Raw genomic sequence first — 21,499 nt, 5'->3', positions numbered from 1 at the left:
TGTAACCCTACTCCAGTGTTGGCCTAAGCTAATCGCATTTTCTCCCCAGGACTGATGGACGCCGCTGGTCCTTGGCTTCTCTCCCCTCCTCTGGCTATGGGACAAACACTCCCAGCTCTACGGTCTCTGTAAGTGCCCAGTTTTTCTCTTGTATACCCCAGAGCTCTTGCATGGGCAGCACTTCTCTGGGTATTCCCTGATGGGGAGGAGAGGATAAATTCTGCATGTCTGCCCCTCCGAGTAGGCTTCACATCAAATGATGAGCTGACAAACACAAAAAGGACATACTCTTTGCTGCAAGCTTTTAAATTATGGTGCACAAATTGAGCGAGTCCCCAGATCACAAGTTGGGAGGAGACTGGGAGCTTTTGTTTTAATACCATTTGGTGTTTGGGGGTAGGGGAGGGAACACAATCTGGTTTTATTGCTTTGGTTCCATGCCAGTGATATTAGTACTGAAAATGCCATTAAACCTTGATGGCCTGGGTCATTTTTTTCTTGTATGGCTTAGATGTAGAGTTCTGTTTTGTTTTGTTTTTTAGTTTTTCTCTTTCAAAGAAAAGAAATGGCAAGCCTTAAATTTTTACCTTCTGGATAAAAACTTTCTTTTAAGGAGAGATTAAAAGAACTTAGCAGTAGGTTGAGATCAATACAGAGACAAGATGAAGCCATGGAAATAGGATAGAGGAAGAAGGATACTGTTGCCGCAAACTACAACATTTCAACAAGAGCCCTAGCAATTACTGAAAGTGATTCAGTGGCTTAGATACATGCCTTCTCCACTTAAATTAGTGATATTGTGGGATATTTGTCTCTACAGAGCTTTATTTTTTTACTTTACTTTTTTATTGAAGTATAGTTGATTTACGATATTGTGTTAATTTCTGCTGTACAGCAAAGTGATTCAGTTATACACATAAAGATATACACATTCTTTTTTATATTCTTTTCCATTATGATTTATTCCAGAATACTGAATATAGTTCCCTGTGCTATACTGTAGGACCTTGCTGTTTATCCATTCTTTATATAATAGTTTGCATCTGCTAAACCCCTGACTCCCTATCCATCCCTCCCCTCCCTACCTCCCCTTCTACAGAGCTTTAGATTTAGAAGCTGGTGGTCATTTAGAAGGACCTAGGATATGGTGTCCCATGGATGGAGGAGCCTAGTAGGCTGCAGTCCATGGGGTCGCTAAGAGTCGGACACGATTGAGCGACTTGGCTTTCACTTTTCACTTTCATGCATTGGAGAAGGAAATGGCAACCCATTCCAGTGTTCTTGCCTGGAGAATCCCAAGGACGGGGAGCCTGGTGGGCTGCCGTCTATGGGGTCGCACAGAGTTGGACACGACTGAAGTGACTTAGCAGCTTAGCAGCAGGATATGGTGTAGGTCAATCAATAAGTACCTAATGGAGCAGTCTGAAAGCTCTTGTACCAGCCAGGAACGTGGACCTGATGGTTTTAGAGCCACTTCTGAGTCATTCTCATCTTCATTTTGTCAAAATCTTTGGTTTATCGCAAAGGGTTATCTATGTTTCCCCTCCCCCATAAACCCCAGGACTGTGCTAAGCATATAGGTTCACACTTAATATCGGTGAATTGAAAAGAAGCTGTGATTAAATATATACACTTTAATTGATATCACCAGTGCCTTATATTTTGTTTCCAGAGTTCCAGATGCAATGTAACATGGGTTTTCTAGAGCAAAATACTGGCCTGTTAAAATCTGTTGGATTACTTTTACCATCTTCTTATAATATTTTTTTGAGGAGCAATAATTTATTTTCCTATCCATTATTCCATTGTGTTGTGGTATGTGAGTTAATTGCCCATTTAGATCGTTTTTTGACACATCCTGACAACCTTGAATAGTTTCAGTGGCACTTTAGCCTCACATCCAGGAAAGGATATTCACAACTCTTGAGTGGCTTCAGTGGATAGAATTGTCACTAAATAATGGTAAACAAAGTCAGCCTTGTTTTTTTTGTGTGTGTCAGTAAGTAGCATTGTTTATCATTAGCCCATGTTTTAGATCTTGAAAGCATTAGCTACCACAGTGTGAAAATGATTGCTGAAACTGACTGACCAGAAAGCAAAAAAGAATAAGAATTTTAAGTGGTATTCTTCCCTAGACTTGCGAGCATCTCCAGTTAGAAGCCAACCACCAGTAAGCAGAGTACTTCTCCCGTTCTCCTACATTCTCTCATTGAATCATCCCCATGCCTCAGATTTGTATCTTCTTTCTTGACTTCAAATCCTTTTTATTTTAACTATATCACCTTGCTTTGCCCTGCCGTCAAGTCTTATTATAGTTTGGATATAGAAGTTTCTCTTTTGCAAGAAAAACAGGGGAGCATGCAGGATCTTTCTTCTTTCTGTCTGTAGCTATTAAATCATATGTCATTTTTAAAAGTGAATCTAAAAAGCGAGGGTGAGCTACATAGACGTGGACCCCATTTGGTACAAACTTCAGAATATTTTTATAAACACTTATTATGTGCTAGGTCCTAGTCTCACTATTTATAGTGCATTGGCTCATTTAATTGTAAATGAAAAATTTGAAAAAAAATGAAAAAATATAAATTGTAAAATTTAATTGACTTGTTTAATTGTCTCATTTATTTGTAAAAACATACTTTATAATGTAGTTGCCATTGTTTTCATCATTTTATGGCTCAAAGCTCTGAGGCACAGAGAATGAACTGAGGGGCTGTGTACTAACCCCTGTGTTGTAGCAATAAGAATACAGTAAGCCTCTCAACCCTGGGCACCTGACTTTTTAAAAAAGGAATTCACAAGGTATTGCTTAAACCAAACTTGATAATTAATAAATCTGACCTGACCATCTGTCATGATGTCATTGCTGTCCCTGACTTACATATATGCCTGAAGAAGCAGCTTTCTGAGGCAATTTTTAGTCACACACATGTATTGTGTTTCTAACAGCTTCTACCCAGAGGTAAGGCAGCTTTTCTCTTAGGTGTTTATTTTATTGGAAAAGGTGGTATCATATAATTGTGGATCTTGTATTCCTCTTTTCCCCTTCAAAATCAAATTGTAACTTTCAAAATTACAGTCATTTTTGAAATGTATTTTTGAAAATACATTTGAAATAGATTTTTGAAATGTAGGTGCTCTAACAAGTTCAGTTATTTTTTTTCTCCTTATTGGCTATTGATAAAAACAATAATTGAAAATTTGAAATGCTGCTTCTCATTTTCTTCAGTTTCTTTATGTTCTTGCCCTTTAAATGTTAGGACAGAAAATTGTGCAAAGCTGCTCAGAAGTTGCATTTTTTTTCTTTTTTAAGTCTAACCTGAATCACTTTTAGAATCTCATTTTCTGGGTTAACTGGTTGTGATTAAATTAATTAGAAATGATTTTGGGTATTTTTTAAATAAAAACACAGAATATATATGGATAAAATCACAAACACTTTGAAAATACAGCTTAAGTTTTACAGATATTTGTTGTTAGCTGAGTTCCAAAGTTGCTAATGCTGAAATGTAAATACCATGTCCTTTGGGTATTATAGAACTGCAAAATTCCCAAATGTTAAAATGCTTCATTCTGAAATTGAAAAGATTTGGTCATATGAAGTTAATCAGTCCTTCCTCAGGATATTTAGTATTGCTGCTTCTCTTAATTTCAAGTTTTGTAGTTAAAATTAATTTGAGAAACTTTTCCAAAGTAATATTCAGATTATAATTTTTAATTTTAAAATAAGTAATATGGAATTATAGCAGTCAGAAGACATCTCCTATATATTTCTCACAGATAAATTATTTTATGCTGGGGGAAAGAATAAAAATAAGAGTATAAATACTTATAAATATGAGGTCTGACTATAAAATAATATTACTTTGAGTGGAAAACTACACATACATACGAATACTGTCCTTTGCAAAATGCTTATCTTGGGAAACTAGTTTATTTGAATATCATTGCTCACAACATTTTGGGGAAACTCTTCTAATTGCCTTGAGAACTAGAAGCACAGTTCTTTTTGTAAATCTTCACTTTTTGAAAGTGGACTTGATTTATGATGTAGTCAGAAGTTATATATGCAAACTAGTTGGGTGATGAGACTTACTGGCACCACATTTAGAGAGCATGCTAGAAATATAAAGTCATGGGACTTAATATATTGAGGAATCCCAAACTAATTCTTGAAACTCTAGTAAAAGTGCTGTTCCAAGGATGTATTGACCAGCAGAGGTATCTTTTCAGTAAGCTTGTGAGGTCCTGGGGACAGCGCCTGCAGCCTCTGTCACAAGCTCGCCTCTGAGTCCCCGATCTTTGCTGGAACTGACTCCTGGACTGACCCTCTGTCGTCCATTAGTGACTCACTCAGGGGGCCCTGTTTGATACCTTTTGAATTCCCAGGCCGTTTGGAGAGCCTCCAGTTGTTCCCTGTTCCATAAACTCATCCGGTGTCACTCGGATAGCGTCGCCCTTTTCCCATTCACACCTCGTTTGTCCCAGCTGAGAGGAGGGACGCTGTCTCCCCAGAGAGGCCCTTTGCCTCTCACTTCTCTAATACTTTTCCCACCTCATCATTCATTCTAACATATCCCCATCAGTAAGCCCTGGGCACATTGCTGTGGAGTTCAGTCACATGGTTGTGTATATGGTATAACCACAAAATTTTCCTGTTGGAGTTAGCACCTGTAAACATTTTAGTACATTTGCTACAGCTATTTTTAACATAAACTTTTATTTTGATTAATAAATAAAATATTAAAGTGGAAATAAAGCCCTTCCTGCACAGGCCTTTTCTCTTCCCTCCTCAGAGGGAATCACTCCCTAAAGTCAGTGTGTCCTTCTCATGCAAGCACAGGTTCATAATGCCTTACTCTTTAAGTCTGGTGTGGTTCTGGAATTAATTTTCACATTTTACAAAGTTAACATGGTCCTCCCTGTACTGAACATAACAGCCCAGCCGCAACTGGGCCAGCAACTCAGAATCAAATACATTAATATTTCTGTGGCAAAGCTGAATTAACATTCACATCAACTGGATTAAATGCATATTTTAAATGACTTTCCATCAGTTCAATTGATGGTTTGCCACCAAAAAGTTATCACTGGGAATTTATGAATAGACATCTGGGTTTTTGAATCTTGGCTACATAATTGTGTACACTGATTTACCTTTGAAACATATATACAAATTCTTAATTCCGGTTTTCCGTTTGCTGATTTCATCATCTTTGCTTTTATGGCTGCTGCTTCTCTCCTGCTGGCATTGATTGTTCTTATTCTTTTACTGATGTCTTGAGTTGACTTTGTGCGTTTTGTTTCTTTTTTCATGGTGACAGTATTTAAGACTTGACTTGTGTTTTATGACTAGAGCTTTGGTTTACCTCAGATGTCTTTCTAGCAGTGTTCTCATTTTTATAGTTTATAAAATAATCTCATTACATTGTAAAAATTCCTCTTTGTCTTAGTATGTACTTAGAAAGCATTTTATAATTTCAAGGTGTAAGGATATTTTAAAGCTTTAGTCTATTAATTTCTAATCACTGCAGTGGAGTGGTGCAGTGTTTATGAAGTGTGCTCTTGATGTGGCAGTTTTTTTTAAATTAAAAAAAAAAAAACCTGCTTGAATGGAATATTCAAATGAGTGGTATCTTTCAAAATATGCTTATTCTACCTGTGTTTCCATTACTCAAATATTTCTCATTTCTTTTGTTAGAATCACTTAAAGAGTTTACCTCTCAATAAAAACAAATAAGCAATCACATTGTTTAATAGTTACATTTCTCAGACTGATTAAAAGCCATGTTGTTTAGCCATTCTCCTTTTCAACCTTACTTCTCTCTAAGTGCTGAGTGATTTTCAAAGAGCACATCTAGGTTCAAGGGATTAAAAAAAAACTCAACACCACTGAAGCTGTTAAAAAAGAAAATAGCGTTAAGTCAGAACACAGAAAAAATTTCCAATTCCCAGTTTTTAAAACAATGGCATTAGTGAGACAAATATTTTCTTTTCCCATCCCCTTTTTACCCAGGACTCGTATCGATGATAATCGGATCAAAGGACAGCATGCTTTGTAAAGACAGATCTCATTGCCTTATTACTTTATGATTATACATCATAGAGTTCACTTACGAATATACATCATAGAATTAATTTTATGTTACTTACCCGAATTGCAAGTGTTAGAAGCGAGGACGTCACACTCAACTGAGAACTAATCTGTCATTTATTGCACCCAAATTCTTACTCCAGTTGTCACTTTCTTGCTCTAGTTTTGACTGGGTCCCGTCCATCTTCAGACCCTGGTTTTTCTTCAGAGAGTAAACAATTTTTGAGTTAATTGTAGACAACCGAGATAAAATATGGTAGCCATCTAGACCTCTGGAGACCACATCAAGGTATACATACCATCCATGGGTCGGCAAAAAGTCAGACGCGACTGAGCGACTTCCCTTTCCACTTTCATTGCCATTATAACATGGAAAGGATGCAGTATAAAATGGTGATATAACAAAATTTAGTGCTGTGACCTAATATTCATTTAAAGCATTTCTCTTTGATGTAGTCATTAAACCTCACTTTGGTTTGTTGTAGTCATCCTGTTCCTCCCAGGAGAAGTTGCATCAGTTACCGTATCAACCGACACCAGATGAATTACACTTCTTATCAAAACATTTTTGTACCACTGAAAGCATCACCACAGAGAACAGATGCAGAAACACACCCATGCGCCCCCGTTCCCGAAGTTTGAGGTATGTAGACCTGATTGAAATTTTTTATTAGTTGGATAACCTCTTTTCAACCATTTCAGGGAAAGACTTTTGGTCCTCTAACTCATATATGTGTTAATTGGTTTATGAATTACTATAAATGTAGTGTGATATTTTTTTTTTTTTTTTGCATCTATGGTGATATAGTAAACTGCCTCTTACTATTTTTCTTTTAAATTCGTAACAAGTTACTAATTGCTGTGGTAACAGAAACCATAGTGCACTACAAGGACCTCCTGAGAAACTTCTAGCCATTTCAAGACCATTTAATTATGGTGTTACATCAATTAATATTTTACAAAGAAGCTTGGCTAAAAAGGAAGGGCAGCGTGTTCAGGTTCACATTTGGAATTCAGATTCCTTTTTACGAAAATCCACCCAGGCCTTGGGGTTTTCCTTCTCATCACAAGTCTTACTTTCTCCAGGATTATGAGCTAGCCGTTAGGAATTTGTGTCCCTTGTATTTTGTCAAGCCAAATGTAGTCCATTTGACATTGAATAGGGCTGGTTTTATTTTGACCTCGTCTCAGAAAATAATAGACGTCACTGTTTCGTTCCTCTGGAGTGACTCTAACAGAGAGACAAAAATATTTATTAAGGAGTGCTTGGGAATTACACCTGTCGGGGGAAGGAGTGGGTAGTGGGATTGAGCAGAAGAGAAGTCCAGCCACAGTGCAGGCCTAACAGCCACAGCCAACTCCATAGGGAGTTCTGAGGATGACATGACCCATCAGAGCTGTCCCTCTGGACCAAATGACCCTTCCTTTCTATCTCCACTCAGTCCTGGGATGTAGTACCCTGGGAAGGACTTGGCCTTGGGTGAGGGGGCTCTGCATGCATGCCAAGTTGCTTCAGTGGTGTCTGACTCTTTGCAACCCCATGGACTATAGCCCACTAGGCTCCTCTGTCCATGGAACTCTCCAGGTCAGAATACTGGGGTGGGTAGCCATTCCCTTCTTCTGGGGACCTTCCTGACCCAGGGATTGAACCTGTCTGCTGTGGCTCCTGCCTTGCAGGTGGATTCTTTACCATGGAGCCACAGGGGAAGCCTGAGGGGACTCTGCATCTGAGGCCATGTCCAAGGGGTCTGACAGCTGAAGGCTTCTACAGCCCCAGCAGCTGGGACAACAGGTCCTTCTCTGCAGGGGGAGCAGGTAGTCCATCTCTGGGTCCTCCAGAATATGAGATCTCCATGGTGTATAGAACTGGCCTGCATTGATAGGAGGGTTTATTATGAAACCTAGTTTCTCAGGTATTCAGTTGAACATCAGTTTGCTGAGAAGGGTTGTAGCCACATGATGTAATCATGTTAGATTATTTTGAGATACGGAATAAAATGTTATGAATTCATTTAGAGCCATTGTATTTTACCACATGGGTGCCATTTTTGGTATTATGAAAGGAGTTCACAGGATAGCTAGTGCAAGCAGCTATATCTTCTCAAGAATACATAAGGTCACACTGCAGTTGCCCAACCATGTTGGCACTAGGAAGGATCAGGAGCCTACTATTGAAATAAAAAGAAAACCTCAGAGTTGGGTGCCTCTGTTTGATACTGCACACGGTGCCTGCCTCAGCATCCCAACCCCAGCTAGAAAATGGATTTCGGTGGTGACACCTGTGCTGTGGAAAACTCTTAAATCTCTTCAGTGGTACGTGGCAGAGCGCAGGTGTATGGTAACAGTGTGAAATTAGACAGTGCAGCGTGTCCTGGACATTGCTGTTTGTACTCTTTTATATCCCAGTTCATTCAGTGGTTTCTGGAACCACACAAGTACACGCTACATACAAAATGTAATTGCAATTTAAGAATGTTTTATGAACTTTTATATTGCACCTATAGTGAATTTTCAGCATTCTACTTCTGGAGCTTTCTTTTTGAATGGTATTCAGGGCTTCTCTGTGTTTGTGAGTATGTATGTGTGTGTGTGCGTGCTAATGACTGATTTTGTAGTTTATTACCTAATATACTTTTCTTACAAAGGCTGCATAGTACTTTTGTTGCAACCCATTGTTTATAAATAAAAAACTTACTTTCATTTCATGCTGTGGCAAGTTTAAAAGGGTAATTTGCTTTGCTTGCAGCCCTGGACGTTCTCCCGCCTGCTGTGACCATGAAATAATTATGATGAACCATGTCTACAAAGAAAGGTTCCCAAAGGTAATGAATTGAATTGAAGATGTCTAGCATCTAAACGTTGTAAGGTGGTTTTGTTGAGGGAAGTAATGGTCTGGTCCAGTCATGACTCGCATAAAATAGCACTGTAACCTTCTTTAGAAAGGTAACATCACTAAGCATTTTTAAAAGCTGCTGAGAATTAGCCACACAGTCGGTGGACTGAAATGGCTGTAAAGTAAATCCCATTGGTTCACCTGCCCAGTGTGACGAGCTGGTGAGATGCTCCATGCGCGTCTGCTTTGAAAGGCCGCTAGACTCTGGGGCTCCCCCTGGGGCTCCTTCTGCCCGTTCTGGGCCTGCTGCCGTTTAGTCCAGCAGAGACTGTTCCGCTTCCTCAGAAGCCTGTAGATCGGTCTATGTCACAAAAGTCTTTTACTTTTTTCACCTAATTTTTCTTTTCTGTGGCTTCCAATCTCTTCAGCAATTATAAGTCTAATCCTCTTTATTCAGAAGGAGAGTCCAGTTGCAGTGTTCCCCATTAGACAGGCCAGTAGAATTTGGACTGAACCAGAGAGCCTTTGGAGATGGGTTGATGCCAGTTGCCCCGGCTGCAAAGAGCTGCTGTCTGCCGTCCCCATCACCTAGTCTCCATGGCTTTTCCACCAGCGTGTTTCTACGCATTTGGGAGAAACAGTCGCTCCATTCTGTCCCCATTCCTCCCTTTATCACCTCTGTAACCCTAGGCAAGAGAGCAAAAGGAAATCCTCGGCTTCATAAATCAGGAGTAGAGTACTTATTATTTGTAATGAACCCAACATTGATGTCATTGATTACGGTCGTTTCGGCCATTTATCACATGTCACTTGCTCACCAGGGAAACAGATCCTGACTTTACCAGTGAATACTGGTTAGGGTTTTAGAAAGGAACAGGAGACAGAGGGAATCTCCCAGGATATACAGTAAATGCAAGCAAGGAATATTGATTAGGCAATCGGGGATCCCACAGAATGAAATAAAAACTGAGAAGGAAATTTTAGACTTATGTTGTCAAGGGAATCCCTTTGACCTTTGTGCCCAAGATGTAGCTTTTTGAGGAAAGGATACTGATGGTATGAGATGCTTGTTCCTGGTACATTAAAATACAGCCAAGAGAGCAAACTGTTGGCCCGTCCTATGGAACTCTAACTTCAGTTCTGATTTTTGAATAGGTAAAAACAGAGCTGTAAGTATTTGATATTTTCAGCGAACTATCTGAAAGAGCCCAAGATCTGAAATGACAGCACAGCAATTCACAGATCCTGAGTTATTTGGAGAAGCTTACATGGACCATTTTACATTTGATAAGGCATAGAAAATAAGTAATTATCACCCTGGGAGATTCAGTTTCTCATATATACCTCTTTTTCCACTTGGTGAGGCTTATTCTTCCTCTTCTTTTTTTTTTTTCAAATAGACTTTATATTTTTAAGGCAGTTTTAGATTCATGGCAAAGTTGAACAGAAAGTATGGAGAGTTCCCAAATGCTCCCTGACCCCATACATACACAACCCTCTCTTATCAACAACCCCCTACACACCCCTGGTCCCAGAGTGGTCCATTTGTTACCACTGACAAACCAATACTGACGCATTGTAATCACCCGAAGTCCATAGTTTACATTAGGGTTCACTCCTGCATTGTATACTCTGTGGGTTTTGACACATGTATAATGACATATATGTATGTGGCATTTTATAGTATCATACAGAAGTGAGGCTTCTTTTAAATTTTAATTTCTAGAATTCTATTTGATAACTTGTAGAGGTCTCCAAAAATCCTAGATAAATGTGATGATTGTGCTGTTTACCTATTTGTGTTTCCTTGTATTATGTCTGTGTGTGCATGTCTTCTGAGAACAGGCTACAGCTCAGATGGAAGAGCGCCTAAAGGAGATCATCACCAGCTACTCTCCAGACCACGTTCTCCCCCTTGCAGATGGAGTGCTCAGCTTCACTCACCATCAGATTATTGAACTGGCTCGCGATTGTTTGGATAAATCCCACCAGGGTCTCATCACCTCACGATACTTCCTTGAATTACAGCACAAATTAGATAAGTTACTACAGGAGGTATGGACCTTATAAAGTTTTTTGATTTGTTTTGCTTTTACCCAGAAAAAAGACAAATTTTATGAGTGCATCTGCCTAACAAGTTTCAACCATGAGATGGAGTTCATGTTACAGGGAAGCAAAGAAGAAGAAAAAAATTGATTGCTACTTGCTATAAATTGATTCCAGTCAACATTTAGAGTAATAGAAAGTTAATGTAATAACGTTTACAGGAACCTTGGGACCCAGCAATCTATGGCTGTTGGAGAAGTGGATTGTGAAGGATTCTGAAGCAGTGATTTTTTTCCCCCTCTTTAACCATAAAGTTATAAATTGCCTGAATATGTGTGCATTATTTGATGATGCTATCTAGTTCTAATATCTGGAAAAGCTAAATGGAAAATTGCTGGCTTCTTTCAGGCCATATGTCCTATTAATTAACCTGCATGTGGTATAGGGTAGTAAATGGCAACTTACATTTTCATTGGTGTCAATATTTCTTCTAACAAAATATTCAATTTCTAAAACGACAGATAAACACAGGCCCCTTCCAGGCCTAACACTTGCATGCCTAGCTCCTGATAACACCCAAGACAGGAAGGGAGTGTGCATGGTGGGATGGAATTAGTGCATAATATTGCTGTCCTGATTTAAATTGATCATCCCCAGCCTGCAAGTAAAACCTGTTTAGCCTGTATATTTGGATATATTGTATTTTTGTATCCCATAGGCATACATTATGCCCATGTAAATAAAACCGTAGGTGGTTTTCTCTAAGGATGATTATGTAAATAATTGCATGGAACTGAATGAAAATATTGGCATCCTAGTTTTCTAGGAATCCATCTGTCCTTGCTCATACTGAATTCAGTTGTGGCAAGATGAGACAGTCCTCTCTGACAAGCAGCCGCTATTTTTCTTCCCTTTCCCATCTAAACCTCCCAACAGAGTTCTGTGCTCTGTCCCCATTTCTCACATTTCAACCTTTTGTAGCCCACAGAGGCAGTTTTTCTCAGACTATCTTTGTGTGAACACTGTATTCTGGAGTTTTATTGTCAGTTTCCAATGTGTCATAGACCAATTCTACTGTAAATTACGATAAAAATGTATTTACCTCTGTGAGATATTTTTTCCTTAATTTCTCAGTTCTGTATCAGGATATCATTATAATTAGCAGTTAAGTTCTGTGGTTCATTCCTTATAGGCGTTCTCTGTGAAGGCTTGAATCCATAGCCAAAGCTATTTACATTGAAATACCCCACTTAATTTTGTTTCTATATGATAGACTTGGAAAGCCGTTTCATGGCAATTAGAAAAAATCTTAGGGTTTCAAAAAATCATCTGAATGCACCATATAATAGATTAACTGTTGACTTTTAGAGAAATTTTTCTCTTGGGCAGAGGAGTATATATACGTGTAACATAAAGAGCATCGTCAGGATCTATAGTTATAGTTGCCAGTTGGTTGTCTTTAAACACATTTTATTTTATAATCATTCCCCAGTGGTCATTTTCTTTGTTTTTTTCTTTTAAATGTTGACTGTTCTGTTATTGCTTGTATATAGTTTCTCAACCTACATTTTGGAAAGTCGCCTTTGATTTAATTATCCACCTAACATTTGATGTAAGCAGCATACAGCTTCTCCAGTTATATGTGGAAAATCAAGGTTCCTCATCAACTATCCACTCTGCTTGTATCATGTACTTGATGTGTCATAAACCTTTAATGTCTCCTTCATTCATGGCTCACATTAAGGGCCCTAATGTTTGATTTTTAACGCAGAGAATAAATCAACGTTTTGCAATTAAAATGTAGCTAATGGAGCCATTTTGTAGATCTAGACGTTTAGTAGTGTCCGTTTATGTAGAGATAATGTCTGCTTATCAATCTTTTAGAAGTATTTTCTAAGTCACTTAGTTTTTGAATATTTTCAGTTATCTAATTAGCATGCTTTGCTGATTTTCTTTCCCATTTAATGGAGCAACTGTCTCATCATTCTTTTCATTGCTTCCTCATAGGCTCACAATCGTTCAGAAAGTGGAGAGCTGGCATTTATTAAACAACTAGTTCGAAAGATCCTGATTGTTATTGCCCGCCCTGCTCGCTTATTAGAGTGCCTGGTGAGTTGTCCCTCGAGGTGACTTTGTTATTTATTGTTAACTGTGGGAAAACAGGGACTACCTGAAAGCTCCAGTTGCATTTGGCTTCAGAGACAGAGCTAAATGGAAAGAGTCAAGAAAGAGGAAGTGAAGTCACTCAGTCTTTGAGAGTGAAGTGACACACCACTCTTTGAGACCCCATGGACTGTAGCCTGCCAGGCTCCTCCTTCCATGGATTTTCTAGGCAAGAATACTGGAGTGGGTTGCCACTTCCTTCTCCAGGGGATCTTCCAAACCCAGGGATCAAACCCAGGTCTCCCACATTGCAGGCAGATTCTTTACAGTCTAAAGCCACCAAAGAAGCCCAAGAAAGGGTCAAGAGGAACAGCAACTCATGAATGTTTATGACAGCATCTGTGCTTTCCTTCCCTGGTTTTCGGTAAAATTCTAGGACTTGTGTTGCATTAAGAGATGGTTGTTATCACATTCTGGTCAAACCTAAAAAACTGATCATGAAATAATGCATTTGACTTTATCTCAGCATAATTTCTGTGTTTGGGCTCATTCAAGACATTCACTGTGACTCACTTTTCTGGGGATGCCAAGGTGCAGAGAAAGGGAAATCAGAGCTAGGATAAATGGTAACCTGTGGTTATAACTCTTACTTTTAAAGTGTTTCATGTTTGAAATAAGGGCTTAGCAGCAGCCCATTTGGAGAATACAGTAGGGCCTTATCCAGACCTCAAGGAATGAGATTTTCCACAATTAGTTTGTTTTATCAATTATACTTTCTTTAGTCAGTGACTATTTTCCTGTTTGAAAATCTTTATTTTACGTTGTTTTATTGAAATGTCAGTCAACACTGTGAACAAAGATGAGGGTTCAAATAAAAGAATAGTTTCATGGGGCTTCAAGTAGTATCAAAACTCACTTTTAAGTTCACAAGGTTGAAATACTGATATTTATAACATGTGTACAATACAGCTTTTCAGAATTTTACATGTACACACATATACATACTGGGTGATATTAGTTTGGTTTTACTCTTATTGTAATTAAGATGTGTGGGTTTTTTAATACCAGTGAAAGTTTACAGCCTCGTAAACTTATACCAGTGCATAGTGAGATGTGGTAGAGGCTAAGTCTAGAGGAGAAAGGTAGGCGTATGGTGGAGGAAGTCTTTGCATCAATGCAGGGACTCTTAGACTCCTAGACTCAAAAGCACCACTCAGCACTGGAGTGTCTCTGGAAGAATAAAGGGAAAGCAAAATACTCCGGATGCCTCTGGGAGGAGGGAGCCATGTGACTGCCAGATACCGGCAGAAGGAAGACTGGTTTTTTCCCTGCTCTTTGTGCTGTACCTTTTGAATTATGCACCACAGCCTTGTACTTCCTGCAGTTGTTCAGTTTTGGGGGAAATACCATTTAGCATTGAAATCTGCTTCTCTGGACAGCAGCAGACATGCAAAGAGAGATGTTGGTTTAAAGAGGAAATGACTTTTTTTACAGGAATCAATCTTAATCAGAAGAGAAGCTGTAAAGGTCCATGTAACCTATCAAAGATAGAAACAAGTGAGCTGCTTTTTGAGCTGTTTAAAGCTCAGATGAAACTGGAGTTTGAGAATTTTAGGGACTATTTCTCCCAGCCATTCATCTTAGGCCTGTAGTTCCAATCTTGCCTTGCCTCTGGTCTTAGGTTTCTGTAAAGGGTACTGACGGAGAAGGCAATGGCACCCCACTCCAGCACTTTTGCCTAGAAAATCCCATGGACAAAGGAGCCTGGTGGGCTGCAGTCCATGGGGTGGCTAGAGTCGGACACGACTGAGCGACTTCACTTTCACTTTTCACTTTCATGCATTGGAGAAGGAAATGGCAACCCACTCCATTGTTCTTGCCTGGAGAATCCCAGGGACGGGGGAGCCTCGTGGGCTGCCGTCTATGGGGTCGCACAGAGTCGGACACGACTGAAGCGACTTAGCAGCAGCAGCAGCAGCAGCAAAGGGTACTGAGTTTGGACTTTGTTTGGCTTTACTCCATTTGCAGCGTGCTTTTTCATTTAGAGGCAGCAGCCAGCCAAAGGTAAACTACTTAAGAGAATATTACCAAGTTTTTACACAGAGGTAACTGGAAGTACAAGTTTTGTAATTTTCTTTCTTAATGTTCATATCATGTGAATATTAATGGCATAATTTTAGAGTTCCATGATAGAAGTGGTAATTTTGAGATTTTTCTTTCTAATATTTTTGGACACCTCTACACTAAAGGAGTTTCCTTCAAAACTTTTCAGAAAAATGCATTCTCATATTGCTTCTTCTTAGGTTCTTTGTGCAGCGAGAGAAACTGAATCTCTTTGGAGGAGATTCATGGATTTTTAAAGCTTTTCTAAAATGGCACAATTAAAAATTCAGACCTGTTCATTTTTAGTAGGATAGATAGCTTAAGTGGAGCCTGGTACCTTCAAAGTCACATTACAAGGAAATTGGAAATGGAAATTATCTTTAGGTTACCAAGTATTTAAATGTCTTAGAATATGATTAGTCTTTGAATATAACCTGAAAATTATATGCTTTTTAAATGAAGTAATCCTTTTGCCTTCTTTCAGTATAAATAACTTACAACCATATGTATCCAGCAATTTCACTGTGAATGGGGTTTATGTAATAAAAATTAGACAATTTTGGCTCAAAGAAGCATACATCTGTGTTTGTCTTCTGTTAGGAATTTGATCCTGAAGAATTTTACTACCTATTGGAAGCAGCAGAAGGCCATGCCAAAGAAGGACAGGGTATTAAAACTGACATTCCCAGGTACATCATTAGCCAGCTTGGCCTCAATAAAGATCCTCTGGAAGGTGAGTAGTACCTGGTTGGGTTGACCTTTTACCTGCTTATGCATCAGGGCCTCATTGATGGCCTCATTAGTGGCAAATCTTTCCTTTTTCTTCATGTTTTGGCTCTATCTGGTGAAAAGGCCAAATCTGGGGGCCAATTGTGATCCAAAGGAAAGAGCTCTAAATCGAATTTTGGGTTTACCTAAAGTGGGGAAGAGACCTTGAAATCCTGAAGGCTTCTCAGCCTGAAACTTATTTCCAGGAAGGGTTAGATTTCCATCTTCTTTGGGTGTTTTTTCTCCTGCAAAGCACTACTTGATTCTTCTCAGGGGTGCACATTTTTTAAATGTTGATAAAGAAATTAATTACATTTATTTTAAAAGTGACATTTCACTGTGAGGAGTAAGGTAACTAATCACTGGTGATTAACTTTAAGTAAGGTGCAATGTTCATAAATCTATTTTTACTTGTTTCAGAAAAGTATGAAAAATAGTAATATATATATTATTATATATATACTGGGGAGCCAGTTGGAGAGAGAAGGCTTTCTAGAACTTAAGTAAGGATTTCTACTTGATTAAAAAAAAGAAAGTCTACTGCTATTAAATACAGAGAAGGGGAAGCACCCTGTTAGTGGGTTTTTTTTTTTTTTTTTTTTCCAAATCTGATACTGGAAAACCACCCCTGTCACCACCTTTTCCTGTTCATTATTGTTTGGGATTGTCATTTAAAACGCTTAGGTTATATACTGCCTGAAAAGACTCAAAAACAATCATAGACTCCTTTATTCAAAATTGTCTTCCTGGTTCATTAAATTGATTTTGCAAACAGTGTTTATCTTGCTAAATTGTTTGTGATGATGCTAACTGTTGGCACAGATATGTTCCCATCTACAGCCTGGGAACCTGCTGCTCTCTGCCTGCTCTCCTATTTCCCCCACTTTGTCTGCTCTTATGGCCATCGAATCTTTGCTTCCAGTGAAATGATGCATGCATTACGGGGAGATAATGCCAGATAAATTTATACTGTACTGAAAGCAATACCACAACAGATTTATCACTTATCGGAGACTGGTGGCTGCTTTTCTGAAAAGTTCCCTGGGGAGAGATTTTTCCCCACGGCTTTTAAATTACCATCTTTACCTTTTTGAATCATGAGTCTTCAGAAATGGTTTAAATCAATGAAATAAAAAGGGCAGATGTTTAATGGTATTTAGATGAGTTTTAAAAATCTCTTCAGGCATTACAAAATGATGCCTTAGCTTCCTGCTTCAAAAGCTGACTCTTGGTTCCATTCCATTACTACCCACTGCTTACAAATAATATGTATTTCCCAGATAATAGTTATTTAGCAGCAACTCTGTTTAAAACAGAACCATCTTTTAATTTGTTTTTTTATGAAAATAATTGGAGTGGGGGAGGCTGTCAAAGTGTATTATAGTGAGTCTTCACGCTCGTAGAGTTGAGGTTGTGTCAGCCCTTGAATTGTAGACCGAGTGAGCTCTTCACAGTTTTCTTACCTGGCGGGAAATATCGCTGTAGACTGAACCTTTGGTAGGGGAATAATCTGAGGCCATTTATATACCTTTATAGTCTTAAAAAAATGTTTAACACTGATTTTTGACAAGTTTCATGTTTAGTTATACAAATTTATCACTAGGAGTTGTGTTTTTAACTTTTTAATTTTCTGGATTCAGATCCAAGGATAATTTTTAATCTGTCTGCCATAGCACTTAAAACATGATTATTGCAAACTCTGATCTACGTATGTTTGCCTTCTTGTCATCCTGGACACTGGCAGACCTGAAGCTTGGCTTGTAAGGGTTAGGAGTGAGGGTCTGGTGTGGGACTGCCCAGAGTGTCAGCGCTGTAGGTGGATCACCCTGATCTCACTGTGAGAGCGTCCTCGTGCCTCAGTGCTTTCCCGAAAACCTGAATAATGGCGCCTCTTCATACGGTTGTTTTAGGGTTATATGAGTTCACCTCTGCACCCAAGATGTATAATAATGCTTAATAAGCTGCTGTTGCTGTTTTGGGGCTTCCCTGGTGACTCAGACGGTAAAGAATCTGCCTGCAGTGCGGGAGACCCAGGTTCGATCCCTGGGTTGGGAAGATCCCCTGGAGAAGGGAATGGCTACTCACTCCAGTATTCTTGCCTGGAGAATTCCATGGATAGAGAAGCCTGGCGGTGTACAGTTTGTAGGATTGCAGACAGTCAGACATGACACACAAATGCATACTTTGAGCCTCTCCAACTGAATACATTATAATTTAACTCCTAGTCCATAAATTCACAGTGCTAGTCACATAGGATGTTGACTCATTTGAATGACACGAAGAAAGCACACAGTTTTCACTGAGCTCATTTTTAATTCCTGGATTTCCTCTATAAGTAACCTGGTATAGTGTCAATCTCCAGTTATTTTAATTTCTGGAGTTAATTTTTCTCTAAAGGCAACACTCTAGTGTTGCTTTGCTTCATATCTTTTATGTGTAATCTCTCCCAAGAAAAGGATGATTATATTTATAAGAACATGAATACATGAAATACTGAGAGCATAAGAAATAATATTAGATACACACAAAAATATGTAACTAAATATTATAACTTCTTATTACACTTGTTTGATTTTTTAAAATTAGAAAATTCAAATTATTTGTGATCCTACCACTTAGAGATAACCCCCTATCAAAGTTTTGAAGAAAATTCTTTCATGTTCTTTTTTTTTAATAAAATGTGTTTCATTTTTTTTTTCTTAAGTATAAAAATCAAAACAAACCATAAAATGAGTTAGGTTTTCTCATTTACTTATATAAACTCAGGGATGCATTCCAGTATTGGTTGAACAATTAAATTCTTTGTCTCTTAACTAGACCACTAGGGTAGACTTTAGACTGGTGTCAAGCATGTGGCATCCAGCCCAGAACTGACTACTTTACATGATATAATTAATAGTAATAAATAACAATCAACATTCAATAAGCACTCAATTTTTGTTAGTTAACATGCTAAGAGCTTTACATGCATATCACTTGTCATACTCATAAAAAACTGAGATAAACAGCATTGTTTCCATCCTACAGAGAAAGAGCCCAAGGTTAAAAACTCACTAAGTGCTCTTAGTGGTGGTAGCTCAAGTCATTTCAACTCCAAATTCTTCTTAACACTTACTGTTGCTTCCTTTCTGACAAATTGCAAATTCTTATGTACTAGGAATGCTTGCTCTCGGTGCATGTGAAGGAATGGAGCAAAGGGTGGCTCATCACAACTTGAGACTCAATCTCTGAGCTACAGTCAGTACATCTCTGATGCCCATCGGAGCCTAGGAAACTTGTCTCTCTTGAGTATCTGTTTACAGGCATAGTCACTGAACCCTCCAAACCCCTTCCAGGCTGTGGTGATTCTGTCAACCTGCTAGTGAATCCTGCCAGCATGAGCAGAGGCCCACTTCTGAGTAGGACTATGTCTAAGTGTTCATAAGGAATGCAGTTCTTGGGAAAAGGGCATGTAATGAACAGTTTCAAAACATCAGTTGTTGGTTCTTGCCATTTTGGATTTAAGGTTTCCCTATGTGTCCCTTGGAGTATAGAGTAAATTTTTCTTTTTTTTAATATTGAAGAAAATAGTTTTTCTTTAGTTTTATTAATAGCATAGTTCAGTTCAGTTCAGTCGCTCAGTCGTGTCTGACTCTTTGCGACCCCATGAATCGCAGCACGCCAGGCCTCCCTGTCCATCACCAACCACCAGCTCCCGGAGTTTACCCAGACTCATGTCCATCAAGTCAGTGATGCCATCCAGCCATCTCATCCTCTGTCGTCCCCTTCTCTTCCTGCCCCCAATCCCTCCCAGCATTAGGGTCTTTGTCCTGTCCAATTGCAATAGTCCTATTTCTCTTAAATCTTGCTTTTTTTTTTTTTCAATTTAGAAATGGCTCAACTGGGAAACTATGATAGTGGGACAGCAGAAACACCAGAAACAGATGAATCAGTGAGTGTAAGTATCTTTCTTGATGAAACATGATGTTGGTTTTTCTGTCTATGAGCATCTGGAGATTTTGGCTGTGTTAATTACTTTATTTGTTCAACACATATTTGTTGTGCTTCTATAGATGAGGCACTAGGTATACAACTTTAGCCCCTCTCTTCAAAGAAAAACAAAATAATATAAGGAAATCATGCACAAAAAATCAAAATGAGAAACTTGAAGGAGATCGATGAAGAAAAAGGGCCATGTGTTCCTGGAACATAACATAAAGAGATTTACCTTCACCTTGCCAGTCCAGAAAGATCTCCTAAAGAAGGGATGCTTGACATGTGGGGAGTTACTAGGATGAGAAGGAACAGAGGGAACATTCCAGGCCAAGGAAACATCAGGAGACACATGGTAGGAGAGTGCTTCTGAGGGCTTTAGAGTGACGGTGACCATGTAGCCTTCAGCTTCATGTTAAAACTCTCCAGCTCTGCTTAAAACTGGACACAGACGTCCTTGCTGTTCATCTGTGTCAAATCATTTCTTTCAAAGAATAGTGGGAAGCTGTGGTGCTGTGGAGGAAAGGTGTGTGTGTTGTGGCATGGAGGGGTGGGGAGGGGAGGAGTAGATAAGGAGATGACCCTAAAAGTTATAGCGGGAAGAAAGTCACACTGATCGCAGTGCAGGAAGTAAGTGGGGTGAAGGGAGCAGGCAGGTGGGACCCTGGGGAAGCCATCTGAAAGGCTGCAGCAGTGGCACAGGTGAGAGGTCCTCATGCTGACACCATCTTTCCTATTTGTGAACAGAGGAAGAGGAACCAGGATGGGCCACCCCCAAGTGTCAGGGGTGGGGAGGAGAGAGGGATAGCTGTGTAGCCTGGGGGATGAAAAGCCCAGACTCTGGAGTCAGGGTGCCAGATTTCAAGCCTGGCTTCACTTCTCACTAGCTGTGGGAATCTCTCTATACCTCAGTTTCCTCATCTCTAAAATATATATGAAAAATTAACTGAGGTAGTCTGTGTGAAATGGTTAGGACAGCATCATGTAGTAAATGCTAAATAAAGGCAACTTTTTCATCAGTTTCATTATAACTGCCAGAATTTTGAATGTGCTAAAGCTGAAGTCCCTTTGAGCCATCAAGCAGGCAGTCATTTGTAAGGTGTGGGATCTTCCAGCCCTCAGAGGGAGAGTTTCTGGTGGATGGTCTAGGTGGCTTAGGAGTCATTCACGGGAGTAGGTGAGGAAGCATTAATAAGACAAGAGATTGGTTCAGGGTCTTTGCAGCCCGAGCTGTGGAGAGCAGTCACAGTGGGGTGGCTAAACAAGTAAGTGGTCCCAGCCTTGGATTATGTTTCCTGAGGTAGAATGCTGGCAGGGGATGAGAAGACCCAGGTCCTGTGGCCAGAGGCCAAGGAGAAGTAGAGAAGGGAGTGTTTGAGATGAGGAGGCCAGGTAGACCCAGACTGCGTTGTTTGGTGAGCTCTCTGTGTAGATACTGAAGTCATCCAGGACGGTGAGAGAACCCCGGGTTGAGGAAGGTGGGAAGGTCAGTCTAGTCTTCCAAGGATGGTGGGCAGCAGGTCAGCGGGTGCCATCTCTGAGCAGGGGAGGATTCCTCAGAGTCATGGAGGTTCTTCCAA

The 21,499-nt window shown here is 39.4% G+C and overlaps 1 protein-coding gene across 11 annotated transcripts in view; it reads left to right on the top strand.

The window, feature by feature from the left end:
* MAST4 (microtubule associated serine/threonine kinase family member 4) overlaps nucleotides 1–21,499 on the top strand; it is a 619,741-nt gene that overhangs the window by 543,898 nt on the left and 54,344 nt on the right. For all 11 annotated transcript variants that reach the window (XM_027519962.1, XM_027519961.1, XM_027519964.1 and 8 more), the window contains 7 exons: nucleotides 50–128; nucleotides 6,580–6,737; nucleotides 8,841–8,916; nucleotides 10,773–10,982; nucleotides 12,981–13,082; nucleotides 15,780–15,912; nucleotides 19,817–19,884. In XM_027519962.1, the coding sequence (XP_027375763.1) occupies nucleotides 50–128; nucleotides 6,580–6,737; nucleotides 8,841–8,916; nucleotides 10,773–10,982; nucleotides 12,981–13,082; nucleotides 15,780–15,912; nucleotides 19,817–19,884 (826 nt within the window). The remainder of the gene's footprint in view (nucleotides 1–49; nucleotides 129–6,579; nucleotides 6,738–8,840; nucleotides 8,917–10,772; nucleotides 10,983–12,980; nucleotides 13,083–15,779; nucleotides 15,913–19,816; nucleotides 19,885–21,499) is intronic.

The sequence above is a fragment of the Bos indicus x Bos taurus genome, chromosome 20 (assembly GCF_003369695.1).
Source record: "Bos indicus x Bos taurus breed Angus x Brahman F1 hybrid chromosome 20, Bos_hybrid_MaternalHap_v2.0, whole genome shotgun sequence".
Lineage (NCBI taxonomy): Eukaryota > Metazoa > Chordata > Mammalia > Artiodactyla > Bovidae > Bos > Bos indicus x Bos taurus.
Note: the sequence above shows the minus strand (reverse complement) of the source record. Positions and strands in the feature narration are given on the sequence as shown.